The sequence below is a fragment of the Tiliqua scincoides genome, chromosome 2, assembly GCF_035046505.1.
Source record: "Tiliqua scincoides isolate rTilSci1 chromosome 2, rTilSci1.hap2, whole genome shotgun sequence".
Classification (NCBI taxonomy): Eukaryota; Metazoa; Chordata; class Lepidosauria; order Squamata; family Scincidae; genus Tiliqua; species Tiliqua scincoides.
Window position 1 is genome coordinate 79,682,227 of NC_089822.1, and position 14,036 is coordinate 79,696,262.

General features: G+C 44.5%; 1 protein-coding gene across 1 annotated transcript in view; it reads left to right on the top strand.

The window, feature by feature from the left end:
• The first annotated feature begins 1,656 nt into the window (after window positions 1-1,656).
• The window catches only part of CNTLN (centlein), a 248,268-nt gene continuing 235,888 nt past the window's right edge, over window positions 1,657-14,036 (top strand). Inside the window, exon 1 of the mRNA XM_066615164.1 lies at window positions 1,657-1,839. Coding sequence (XP_066471261.1) covers window positions 1,732-1,839 — 108 coding nt within the window. The 5' untranslated portion in view covers window positions 1,657-1,731. The remainder of the gene's footprint in view (window positions 1,840-14,036) is intronic.

Genomic DNA, 14,036 nt, shown 5'->3' on the forward strand with positions numbered 1-14,036 from the left:
TCACTGACCTATAGACCACAACCAAGAGCAGGTCTGTGCATGCCCTAACCAACCTAGGTTTGCTGGTATCATAGGATAAACAGTGATTGGAGCAGTGAGAGTCACGGGGCTTGCCCTGCCATCCCACCCTTTACTTAGCCAAGTGGACTTAGCTGTCCAACTGGTGGACATATGCCAATCTCAGGAGAAGGGTCAACCAGCATATTTTTTCTCTAGGGAAACCATGAAGGCAGTGAATCCCCATAGTACTTGTCTGGGATGCCACATGGCCCTTTTATAATGTTGTTGGATTCAAAAAAGACAGAGAGCTTATTGCAGAAAGAGGTCTCAGCTGCTTTTAGATGCTGGAACATCATAGAAAATTCTGGGGATTAGGAAGGTCCAGAAATAGTGAAAAATAGGCAAAAATGAGAGCAGTCCAAGGACTCTGGCCACGAGCAGACACATATTGAGGTCAAAGAGGATGAGGACTAACTAGTGATCTTTGGATTTGGCTGTAAGAAGATAAACAGACATTTTGGTGAGGGCATTTAAAGCAATTTCTGCCCAATGTTGCATATTCACAATAGGAATCAGATGTGTACAGCTGTGCGCAGGGCAGAAATGCATCAAGGAGAGAAGAAATAGTAACTAGATTGAAGATTAGCGAACAGGTTTCTTTATGTCAAATAGTGGAAAATCTAGGCAGTGTTCATGACTCTTAATGCACTGCTATGGTTTGCTTCCATTCTTGCCATGTTTACTGTCAGGGAGGGCATGAAACTGGAAGATTGCAGCCTATCTTGCAACACCCCAAAGTAATTATGTTGGAACTGGGTGTAGAGATTAATCATCCAGTTTCTGAATGTGGAGGCAGTTGGCTGCGCACCAAGACCCTATTCATGTTTACTGGGAAATCAGTCCCATTCTTTTTAATGGGGCTTATTTCCAAGCAAGAGTGCACAGGACTCCCACTTTAACCAGACTGCAGTCAATGCTGCTTTTGGGGCACAATGCTATGCATGTTTACTCAGAAGTTAAGTCCCTTTGTGTTCAAGACGGGTTTACTCTGAGGAAAGTGTGTATAGGATAGCACCCTGACAGCCCAATCCAAAGCCACTTACTACTCAAAAGCAAGTCCCATTTATGCTCAATGGGGCTTGCTCCCAGGAAAGTGTGCATAGGATTGCAGCTGACAGCCCAATCCAAGACTGGTCTACTCAAAAGTAAGTCCCACTATGTTCAATGGGGCTTGCTCCCAGGAAAGCGTGCATAGGATTGCAGCCTTAGATGAAGGATTGAGCTGGACTGGGAGGCGGAGGCAAAGAGAAAGCAAAAGAGCGCGAGCTGCCAGCGCGAAAGCTCTGCGCATGCGCTAAAGGGCACCCGCCGCATTGGGAATCCCCAAAAAACCGCCTTCTTCAGACCCGCTCTTCATACTTGCGTGTTCTGCCGCGTCTCCGTTAAACTGACAATTTCACGCTGCGTCTTTTTCCCTTTGGTTCCCAGCGCCGCCCGCAGGCTTCTTTTTTCTTTTTAAAAGGCTGGGAGGCGCTGGGACGAGAAGGAGGCGGGGATAGAACGAAGCGTTCGTCTCCTTGGTTCTCAGGCGCGGTTTTTAATTTTTAGGCGGCTGCGGTCGGTCGGTCGGTCGGGAAATGCCTCGCCCTCCCAGCTGCTCCCCCTCCTGTTGCTCCTTCGTTCACCCCTGAAGTTGTACAGCGAGTGTCCTCGAGGGCGAGCCCCCCCAGCATGGCTGCCTCCTCCAAGCGCAAGGACCCGGCCTCTGCCACAGCAGCCCGCGTGGCAGTGCTGGAAGAAGAAGTCAAGAGCCTCACTGAGGAGCTGAGCCAGTGCCAGGTCGGTGCAGCAGAGCGGGGAGGGACCAGGCCCTTGGAGGGGTGACCAGCAGCCCCCAGCTGGCAGGTGGCTCGCTGGCTGCAGCCTCCCTGGAGCGCCAGCTGGGCACTGAGAGGCAGAAGGAAGCCTCCTTGCTCTCACCCCTCCATGCACTGGTGGGGCAGGCAGAGCCCAAGAGGCACCTCAGCACTGCAGTCCTTCGGCACACCCACTTGGGAGTAAGCCTGTTGGCCAGCTCAGTTTACTCCTGAGTAAGCATCATGCAGGGAATTGGGATGCCACAGGCTTTGGCTGTCTCGCTAGCCCCCAGTGTTTCTCATCCAGTGGTATGGGCACCACCAGTGGTGTCTGGTGGTACTCATGGACCCCTGCGCCCAGCAGCAAGACCAGGCACGCAGCATGACAAACAGCAGTAGGAGGCTCCAAAGCAGGCTTTTCTGCACTTGAGAAAGCCCTCCCGTCCTCCCTGAGCCTGCCACCCACCTGTCCATCATACTGGTTTTTCTTGGGTTGCGTTTGGCCTCCCAACCCAGATGGAAACTGGTACAGTCTTGTGCCAGTTAAGGACGGGGATGTGTTCTCCGAGTCCCTGTTATGCGATTAGGTCGTTAAGTGACCATTCAGCCCAGTCTAGTGCCTTTGTGCGAACAGACACTCCCTACCAGACTGGCCGAGCAAGCTACTGGAGGCTGATTGCCTCTTCTTTGCATTAAGAGCTTTTGGGCGCAATCCTAACCCCTTATGTCAGTGCTTTCCAGCACTGACATAAGGGAGATGCAGCTCTGAGGGAAGGGAACAAACATTCCATTACTTTAAGGAGGCCTCCATGAGTGACACCCAACTGCAGGATGCAGCACACCTCCATTGACACTGCTATGCCAGTGCTGGAAAGCACTGACATAAGGGGTTAGGATTGCACCCTTTGTTGTGTAAACAAATACTCTGCTGCAGGCTATGGGAGACCTGACTGCCTCATTAAGAGCCTCTTTGTTGTGCTTTGACCACAGTCTTTTGTTAAGTGGAAGGTCATTGGCAGTTCTTTCCCATGGTACTTTGAAAAGGTGGACCATGTGAAGTGGTACAGTGAATGACAAAGGGTCAGAAACACTGATCTAGCCCAGTCCTATGCATGCTTTTTTCCCCAGAAATAAGTCTTGTTTTTTGCATGTAGGACAAATAATTTTGCATGTAGGACTCCTGCTTTTAGTCAGGTCAAGAAAGTGCAGAAAGGTTTGTATAACTGAAAAAAGGGGGGCCTCTTTGTTAACCATGTTGTACCTGTTCACACTGTCCTCTCCTCTTTGGTAATCTAAATACAGTTGAGTCTCCTTATTCGCAAGGGTTTCCATTCCCAGAACCCATTTTAGATGGCAAAAATTGCATTAAAGCAGATCCATTTCAAAAACAATGCTAGGCATAAGAACATAAGAAAAGCCCCGCTGGATCAGACCAAAGGCCCATCTAGTCCAGCCTCCTGTATCTCACAGTGGCCCACCAAATGCTTCAGGGAACACACTAGACAACAGACAAAACCTGCGTCCTGGTGCCCTCTGCATCTGGCAATTGGAGGCAGCCTGCTTCTAAAATCAAGAGCTTGTACATACCGACTATGACTTGTAACCCCTAATGAAATTTGTCCAGTTCCCTCTTAAAGGCATCTAGGCAAGATGCCATCACTACTTATGGCAAGGAGTTCCACAGGCTCAGGTAATTTAAAAACAGCCTTGCTGACCTTTGTGATGTAAGACAGAGTCATTAGGCAGACAATCCATCAATCAGTCTCTCTCCAGGTGCTTAGAAAGGCTTCACTCTGAGCCAGCCACCCCTCCCTTCACCCAGAGCTCAATGCTGGGAAAGAATGCAAAATGATTTTCTTTCAGGTGCTCCGGTGAAGGGAGGGGTTGCTTGCCTTGGAGTGAAGCTGTTCTAAGTGCTTGGAGAGAGAATGATTGATGGATTGTCAGCCCTCTCTCACATTAACAAGGCTATTGTTAAACAACTTTTTTCCTTTAATTTAATGGGCCGTTTAATTTAATGATAAAACTTCCACTGAAAAATTCATGGATAATTAGGCTATACCTGTACAGGGACCTCCAAACTTTTCAGTACAAGGGCCACATTGTATATTTTACACATTTTTGTGGGCAGAAAAAAATTAGTTTTACGTATAAATGAATGAATAAAATTTTACTGAATGAATACGTTTTATTTGAATCTTTTTTTTGTAATCGGCATGTTATGATTCAGAACAAAGGAGAAATGTGACAGTTACAAAGAAACAGTGCCATGCTTAAACTGAGAAATGATATATATGGGTAAAAATGGCAAGCATTAGCAAATGCTCTGACAAAGAACTCAAGTTGCTAATGGCCAGATAAAATCTTGTGGTGGGATGGATGTGACTCCTGGGTTGTAGTTTGGAGACCCCTGATCTAAATAGAACAATAGAGTTGGAAAAAGGAGTACACAAAAGCCCCTTGGACTGTCTCCCTTGCTAAAGACAAATACATATTCTTAATAATACAATAATAGACAAAAATAATACAATAATATTATCCAGCAATCTGAGCAATCCGCATCCCACACAAAGTACGAGCATAATGTAAAAGCTACCTGTGGATTAGAGGTTTCATGAGTTAAACCAAACCCCACACATTGTACAACACAGAATGAAATGAGAATTATCACTGGCACATCCCCTGTTGTTTGGATCTGACTACAGTATTCTTATTTGGAGAAAAGTCCCAAATCAGTATTTTTAGAATTTCAGCTTTGTCACATGGCAAACATCAATATAGAATCAAGTTCCCATACTGTCTCTTAAATCAATCTTACTATGAAAATGTAATTAGAGAGTTGAATGCTCTTCGGTATGTGGCTCAGGTGTCTTCATATATATTGGTTACATATACATCCCACCAAGACATGCAAAGTTTCCTTTACGAAGTTCTAGGTAGGAAATGAAATTGTCCCTTTACAGTCTAGATTGGGGTGCCCAAACTCCGGCCCTGGGGCCACTTGCGGCCCTCGAGGACTCCCAATGCGGCCCTCAGGGAGCCCCTACTCTCCAATGAGCCTCTGGCCCTCCAGAGTTTTGCTGGAGCCCACACTGGCCCGACGCAACTGCACTCAGTGTGAGGGCGACTATTTGACCTCTTGCATGAGCTGTGGGATGAGTGCTTCCTCCACTGCTTGATGTTTCACATCTGTGATGCAGTAACGGCAGCAAAGGAAAGGCCAGCCTTGCTTTGTGCAAGGCCTTTTATAGGCCTTGAGCTATTGCAAGACCTTCATTCATTTATAGAAGTTCATCTTTAATATATACATTTATGTAAACTTATGTAAATTTATTCAAATTTTAAATGTAAATTAATCCTTTTTTTCCCTGGCCCCCGACACAGTGTCAGAGAGATGATGTGGCCCTCCTGCCAAAAACTTTGGGCACCCCTGGTCTAGATGCAGCTTGTTAAGATCCCTGGTTGAAGTGAATCTTCCTGCCCTGGTCTTGTCATTCCCCCCTCTTGTGACAAGGAGGATCCTGTGCAACAGGTGGCTGGGAGGAAAGAAGATCAAGGAAAAGAAGTGGAAGGTGCCTTGTTTTCCAGTGCATCCAGGTTGTTGGAAGGTGAGGGAAACCCCCCCATGGGCTATCATCGCCCCCCCATCATGCAAAAATCCTACCCCCCCCCCCACCAGAGGCTCATGGAGCTTCGCACGACCTCCATCTACATCAGGGAAGCTTCTCTGAGGCTCCTGACAGGGGCAGAAACTGTGCTTCCAGAAAACCGGAAGCACAGTTTATAGCGTTGGGGAACCTCAGATTGGCTTCCCTGAAGTGGATGGAGGTCGTGTGAGGCTCCATGAGCCTCTGGTGAGTGTGGGGGGGGGGTTCCTGTGCTGGGGGGGTGACGATAGCCTGTGGGGGGTGCCATAGTGGAGCTTTGCCCCAGGCGTGCGGCTGAGGACATCCGTGGCAGTTTTAGGGTGAGAGTTGGTGACTTGCCCAAGGCAATCCATTCATCAGAACTGTTTGCTGGCACACTTAGTTGTGTTAGTACTTGGCAGTACTTCAATGGCTGGTGGAATGCAACCCACCAGTTTGGGAACCACTGCTATAGAGAGTTCTCTAGTTTAGTATAATTTTTTTAAAGCTCTGTCTGTGGCATCCATAGAGCATCATGACCAGCGAGGGCTTCCAGTTCTTACTGGAAGTTCGTTTGTTCTCTCTTTCTCTGCTGTGTGCAGTCCAACTCAATGGTCTTAGCCAGTGATCTTTACCACTAATCACTGCTTATGTTCCTGTTTGGAGATGGTATCAGTTATAGAAAGTTGCTTGGAGGATAAGTGCTAGTTGCTTTGCTGTGCTACTAGGTTTGTTCCTGACAGCTGCATATCTAGGAGTGACAAGAAGGTTCTCATTCCTGCCTTTGCTAACAAAATTTGCTATACTGAAATTAAAAATGTAAGTGGCCACCTACATCGTAGCATTCTTACTTTCATGGAATATTTTATAATGTTGATTGGTCAATTGACTGGCACGTCAATCCTAGCTAATAACTATTGATATATCTATCATCTGTAAATACGTATGTGTAATTCTTTTTAAAACCAACTATATTAGTAGCTATCACAGCATCTTTTGGTAATGAATTTCTTCTGTTAATTATGTATTATGTAAAGTGTTGTTTTTTTTTTTGTATGTCCTGAACCTACTGCCAATCAGTTTAATTGGATGACCTCAAGTTCTCATAGTGTGAGGGGAGATTTCTCTGTTCATTCTCCACAGTGTTCATAATTTTATGTGTTCATCATGTCTCCACTTTATGTACCTCTCCCCCCAAACTAGAACTCTAACTTGAAACATCTCTTTTTCCATGTAGAAAATGTTCTAACCTCATCATTTTAGTTTTCTTTTTCTGTACTTTTACCAGCCTTATGATATTCTTTTAGAGGCAGGGTGACCACTGCTATACAATATTCAAATGTGGCTACATCATAGATTCATAAAACAGCATTGTTATACCTGTTTATTTTCAGAGCCTTTTCTTATAATTCTTAATTCTGAACTTGCCCTTTTCTGCTAAGCAACTTCTCCACTATGACCTTAAGATTTCTCTCTTGGGTATCCACAGCCAATTTAGAGCCAATGTATGTATGGAATTGAGATTTCTTTTCCCAATGTATATCATTTTGCACTTACTGATTTTCACTGTCATTACCATTCAGTTGGCCATTCAAGTAGTTTGGAGAGATTCTTTTGGAGATTTCCGATATCTGCCTGGTAGTGCACCATCCTGAATAATTGGTGTCATCCATAAACCTGGTTAGTTTACTGTTCTCCCCTGACTCCAGATCATTTATGAATAAGTTAAATAGCGCCAGTCCCAATACAGATCCTTAGGGGACCCCCTGTTTTCCACGAATTTATTTGGGACAGATGTTAGGCTGACTGGTCTGTAATTATGTGGATCCCCCCTGGATCCTGTTTAAAAAATTGATGCTGCATTGGCTACCTTCCAACACTTTGCTAAGGAGATTTGTTTTAGTGATAAGTTGCATATTTTTGTTAAAAGATCAGCAATTTCACATTTGAGCTCTTTAGGAACTCTTGGGTGAGTGCCATCTAGCCCTGGTGACCTAGTTTTAATTGCAAGTAGTCCTAAAACTGCATCCTTTGTCACCTCCGTTTGACACAGTTCATTAAAAGCACTCCTACAAACCATTGGTTTAAGTGTAGGAATCTTTACCAACACCTTAAAGACTGATGCAAAGAATTCATTTAGCTTGATTTTCAAGAAAGGTCCCAAGGGTTACTAGCCCACACATATTCTTACTGGCCTGCCTTTCTCCCATGTCTGTATTAGTAATATGTGCCATGCTGATGGCCTAAACTCTCTTCCAGTTTAGAAAAATTTCCCATTGGCAGTCCAGTCCAGGGCTTATGGTGGCAGATCTTGTGATCCACCACTATAAACCCTGAACCAGCAGCACAAAAGTTGCACTGCTGGTGTGCTTCAGGGCTGCTGGTGCAAATGGCCAGAGGCCTCAAACATGGCTTCCAGACAACCTGTCACAGCAGGTAGGTCAGTGATGAGGGTGGTTCAGGGGAGGATTATGGGCAGGAATTGGAACTTGAGTCAGTTGACTTGAGTCCAAATCGTGAAAATGTGCATTTTTTGCTGACTCATGTACACTTGAGTCACATGTGTGGAAGACTTGGCAAAACACTCAAGTCAAGAGCCACTTGACTTGGAACTCATCCCTTTGCACACAGATTTGAGTCTATTTGTATCTGGGAGTACTTGCTTACTGTTTTCATGGAAAAAGCTTGTGGGGCCATTCAGACTGGGTGAGCAGCAGGGAAGTTCCAGCCAGGAGGCAGGGAAGGGTTAATGTTTTGCTTTTGCAGTGAATAGGAGGCTGGAGCAAGTTGTCATGCCCGTCTCTGAAAGAACTGATGATCATCAGAAAAAGGATGGGTCTGGTATTTTCTTTGGCTGAGGTAGGGCAGAAGGAGGAGCCCAAGGGGGTTCTTGCCCTGGGATTGACTGGAGAAGCCCAGGGAGATGGAAGAGGTGATTCATAGCAATCATGCTTTCCAAATACATGGCTCTGTTATTTGGAGCAACTGGTGCAAATGGGACTACATCTGAGTAGAGCTGCAAAGGATTGGGTCATGCTGGTAAGCCTTGTAGCTGCTTCCGCATGACTCTTCTCCCTCTTGCTGTTTCTGTCCCTTCACTCTTGCAGCCCCTCCCACCCACTCTTCCCTTGTTTACAGATGGGATGGGGCAGCAAGGAAGAGTTTAAAGAGAAATCTCTCTCCCTCTCTCTCTCTCTCTCTCTCTCTCTCTCTCTCTCTCTCACACACACACACACACACACACACACACACACACACACACAGTAGCCCCATTTTTTTCTGCACCTGCCATGTGTATCAAAAAGACCTTGACTTGAGTCTTTTAAGTTGCGGAAAGGCTCCGGGCAACTCAGAAAATTATGACTCGTTATGAACCTTCGCCAGCAAAATAGTTGGTATAGGTCAGAGGAGATCCATTGGAGGCCAAGCAGTGTATGGAGAGGTAAGCAAGAAAGTTACCTTTTCTGGGCCATCTGGTCCCTCTCCCCTCCAATAGCATGCAGCACATTCTCCATCATAGGCACTGCCTGTTATAGACTGGCATATAGATTAGGATTGGGACCTTAGCTGCTTGGAGAAGATCCTTATTCAAGTGTGATTTACAAATGTGATTTAGCTTAGTCCGTCCCCTCCTCCCCTTACTTACAACTATGACACCTTTGTCATCTTATGGCGTAGATAAATGGGAAGCCGCATTATTCCCTGCTCCTATCACTTTTTATACTCATAAAAGCAGAGGATAATTAAGAAGCTTTTCCACCTTCCATACCTAAGCTATGTGACACAACAGGAAAGGCTTGTGCTGTCCTACATATATATAGTGTTAATTTTAGGTCTTTGATGGGTATAATAAGTTGTAAGTGTGCAGTGTGGTGTAGCTCTGAATTCTTTTTAAAGAGAAGTGCACTCTGAATGCTGGTTGAAATGCCACATTGCAGAAAGCAAGTTTGTAGGATACTTTCCCTTGCTAACATTTTGTTATTTTGTAATTAGAAGTGATCCAAGAGTTGCATGGACTTAATGGACTACCCAATCAAATTTGTTGCTATAATGTATGTTCCTCAAGTGAGGTTCAGTCCTCACTCTTCTAGATTTAATAGGATTAAATAAATTTGCATAGCCTTTGCCTTTCTTAATTTATTATATGGTAACTGTTAAATAGTTTGATTTTAATGGAGCTCATGACTCCAGTCCAGCTATCTCTGTACATGGGATCACTCAACTGTTGTTGATGATGATGATAATAATAATAACTTAATAATAACTGTACTGTTGGCTGGGGGAAAAAAGAACAGAGAAAACTATGGAGCTTTCAGATCCCAATCAACTAAATGGTACTATTGCTGATTTTCTGATTGGAACTCTGTGTGTGTCTGCATGCTCACGCACATTGGTGCACATGGTTCTTCATCTAGCTAGGGATATGTGCTCAAGTTTTGTGTGCATATACTTTCTCACTAGTCTGAGGCTCATTTATTTTAATTCCTGAAATTATAGCTAAAGCTATCAAGGATAGCACACTGCTAGTAGCTTTCTTTTGAAATATATGGCTTATGGAGTAAATATGAATAAACAGACCTTTGTGTTTAGGCTCCGTAAAATGATGAATATTCAGCTCTCCCCAGAAACAGGCACGTTCTCCTTCTGAAACAGCTGAATATCCAGCCTGAACTCCCTGTGAATCTTATTTGTCTTTGATGCTATATGTTTGCAAATGCAAGCTTTAAAAATATGGAAACTTTGATATAAAATTGATGTCAACAGGACCACCTCAGTAGTAAGATCATAAACTCTTCAGTGCTCATATTTCTTGATGATTTTTATGACTAGCCATTTGAAATGTTGAGCTATTTGTTCTGTTTGTATACCATTGTTGTGTCCCAAAATATGACAAAACATCTGCAATATTATTCTCAATTCCTTTCCCTCTCAAACTAATTCCTGTAATTTTGAAAACAATTTGAATAACATGGGCTTTGGAAGGCTTGAGCTTTGCTAGGCTATAGTGATTACCATTCTTTGAACTTGTTATAGTCAGTTCTGTGCTCAGGCTCCATCTCTGTGTCATCCTTGCCATGGCTGCTTGAATCTGGGGTCGTGGGTGTTTCTTAAAGTCCACCTCCTGAATCCCAGAATTGGAATGAGTCTGCTCAGATTTGACTAGGATTGTCTTGGCATTGCTTCTGCGGGAAGACAACAACTGGGGAATATTTTTGCATAGATGGAAATTGGGTAGGAGTAGGTGAAAAAAGAACTAGTCCTTGCTTTATTCTCTCCATCTCACTGCATCTGTTATGCAGGCTTTTTCCTCTAAAGTGCTAGCCATTTTGCATCTAATTTCCTCTTTCTTAGCCTCTAAGGTGCTTCTGTTCTACCTTTTTCATCCTCTGGCTCAGACACTTTGGTTCTTGAGTCATTCAGAGGTCACCAGGCTTTCCCCACCACTACTGGAGCTTGAACCAACCTAGGAAGCTTCCTGGAAATGACCAGTCACACTCTTTTGGGGACTGTCAGTGTTATGGGTAGGAGTATTTGAAAATGGTGTTATTTTTTTACATGATATAAAAGGCATAAAGCAGTGCTATGTGTTTTTATTCATAGTTCTTACTCCAAATTCTCATTTTTATTAATCTTAAACACAGTTTACTATGCAGGTGATACAGTGTCAGCAGATGCAGCCACAGTATTTCTAACAGGAAAATAATTTATTTTATGTACGCCAGGGTGGCTGGCGTACATAGTGGCTCAGGCTAGACTCCTCTACTTTTGTCTTCACAACAACTTTGTGTGGCAGGTGAGGCTGTTAGTGAATGGCCCAAAGGAAACATCATGGCTGAGTGGAGATTTGAATCTGGATCTTCCAGGTCTAGCTCCCAAACCTCTTCACCATCCTGGTCATCCTGGATAACCCCACTGCCCTAAAGAGGCATGCTGTCTACCTTGTAGAAATTAGTCTGAGCTATCTTTTCAATATCTTTCTCCCTTCTCTCTGGGATCAGTAATTTAGGAGAAGAAATCATCCTGACATGACATGAGCTGAGTTGATTGGCCAGCCTAAATTGCTGGTTTGAGCAACTTTTCTCTCTTGGTTAGAGGTTTGATCTGTGCAGTCAACCTCAAAAATTCAGTGGCTGTTACCCTTGCTGAACAGCTGGAGCTCTGTTCTAGTCAGTGAAGTACCTGGAGTTCCAGGCTTGGCTTGTTTGTCTGCTGTTTCTGGGTTGTCATTCAGCAAAGACTGTCGTATTTGCTTGAGATTCTAGTTAATCTTGGTTTGCTTTAGACCAGTGTTTCTCAAACTGTGGGTCAGGACCCACTTGGTAGGTTGTGAGCCAATTTCAGGTGGTTCCCCTTCATTTCAAAGTGAAAAGCCAGATTCAGGGGACAGCACCAGGACACAGGTTGTGTCTTGCTGTCTTGTGTACTCCCTGAGGCATTTGGTGGGCCACTATGAGATACATATATGAGGTACCTACTAACAAAAAACACTGCCCACTGATAGCCCAATCCTGAGCTGCCTGGGGCACCCAGTTTCAGAGGTACCGGAAACGGCTGCTGCAGCATCCTGTGTACCTCGGGCTGCCGCGCGCGGTGCCTCGGGAGAGGGGGACTTTTGTCCCCTTCTCCTGGGTCAAGGAAGCAGCCCCACAATGGGGTTACTCACTTTACCCCAGGTAAATGCGTTCCTCATGTAAATGTGTCCGTGTAGGGTGCTCAGCCCTGCACGAATGGACAAGATCTGGTGGAGTGGAGCTCCACTGAACCTGTCTCTCTGTCTCCCCGTTCCCTCCCCCTGACACGCCTCCCGTCTGCCTCTCCCTGCCCTGCCTCCCCATGATGCCTCCTCCCCGCCCTCTCTCTGCCCTCTGCCCGCCTCCCCCCTCCCCGTCATGCCTTCTCTCTGCCTCTCTCCCGCCCCTCCTTTCCTGCTGGTGCTGGGCTAGCACGGGTGGTAGCCTGGTGGTGCGTCCCGGCGGAAAGCCTGAGCACCGAACGCAGGATTGGGCTCTGAATCTCTATACAGTTCTTTTCTCTGACCTTGCATCTTTCCATTCACTGAGTAATGGTGCTCTGACTCTACATTAGGTTTAATTCAATGCAGCAGAATTACCTACCTGCAGAGGAAGCCCACCCAGAAACATAGAGGGTGTGTTTTATGAGGATGGATCATTCTTGTACTGAACCATTCTAAAATTAGCTCTTTTAATATAAAAGTGAAGTGTACTTCCAGTTTGTTGGAGAATTTGTGTAGCATCGTGCAAAGAGGTTAAACTACGAATTGTGACTTCCCTGATTTAGATCTTGCCTCTGCTGTGAGCTCCCTAAATGAGTGTTCTTGTTCTAGTCACTCCCTCTCAGCCTCAGTTCTCTAGCTGCAGTGAGGGGTCACTAATACTTAATTTACAGGGTTGTTGTAAGGAAGATATCAAGATAATACATGAAGTGCTTTGCATGCTCTTGAAACATGCTGCTCTCAACTAAGAATCTGCTGAGAAGTTTTCAAGGCTAGGATTCAAATGCTGAGGGTGAAATGGCCATATAGTTCTGACTTGAAGTCTCAAGCAAATGTTTGTGTTATCATTTCAATAGTATATGAGAGTTTTTGTATAGTGTTGAATATTACATATAGGAATATGCTCTGTTCCTATTATGACACAGCCGTATTGAGAAGTAGCAAGGATCAGAGGCTGAGCTGTTCTGCATTTCCATATGTCTGCTAACATGACGATGATGAGGTATAATTATTTTCACTCTTGACTGAAGCACAATTCCATTGTCTCTCTCTTTCAGAACTGTCACTTTTTCAGTGTGAGGCCTGACCTGCAATCATTGCAGATGCTTTGCTGCTCTGGGAAGAGCATCTCACTTTCAATATAGTTCCCAAAGCACTCTAAATATTTATGTTTTATATATCTCTCTTTCCAGCCTTCGTACGCACTCCCATAGTGAGCAGCTTCTTTTTCTGACATTCAGTGGTAGTATGAGTAATTTTATTTTTAATGAGGAAATTTGGGGGAACATCCAAATGACATCGGTATTCTGTCCTGTGCATATAAGTTCTCAGCTGCTCAAGGTACACCTCAGCTGACCTCTCTGTACTGTTAACATACGTAGAGTAGACAGAAAATCCTTGGGTACACTGAAGATTGATATTTCCCAGACTTTGACAGCTATAGAGTTGGGTTGCTGTGTCAATTTCACACTGGATGTGCAATCTCATTTTGGGGAAAATTATTTGGCTCTTGAAACCATTCAGAGAGCTTGTTAATTATGCAAGGAGTTTTATAAAAAGCGTTTACAACTTTTTGTTCTGAAGACTGCAATAATTGCTAGCTAATGTTACTAGTTCTGTCAGACCAAACGTGTAGAATGAAACGAAAAATATTTAATAGCATACATTTTAGGTATTTAGGAAGAAGTTCAGATATTCACTGGCAAGTGTCAGCAGTCATATATATTAGGCTAGATATGACCTGATGCTTGCTTGTCTGTGTGCTTCCAGCAATTGGTTGAGCTGCTAAGATGTGGAATTATTACAAATACAGTGGTGCCT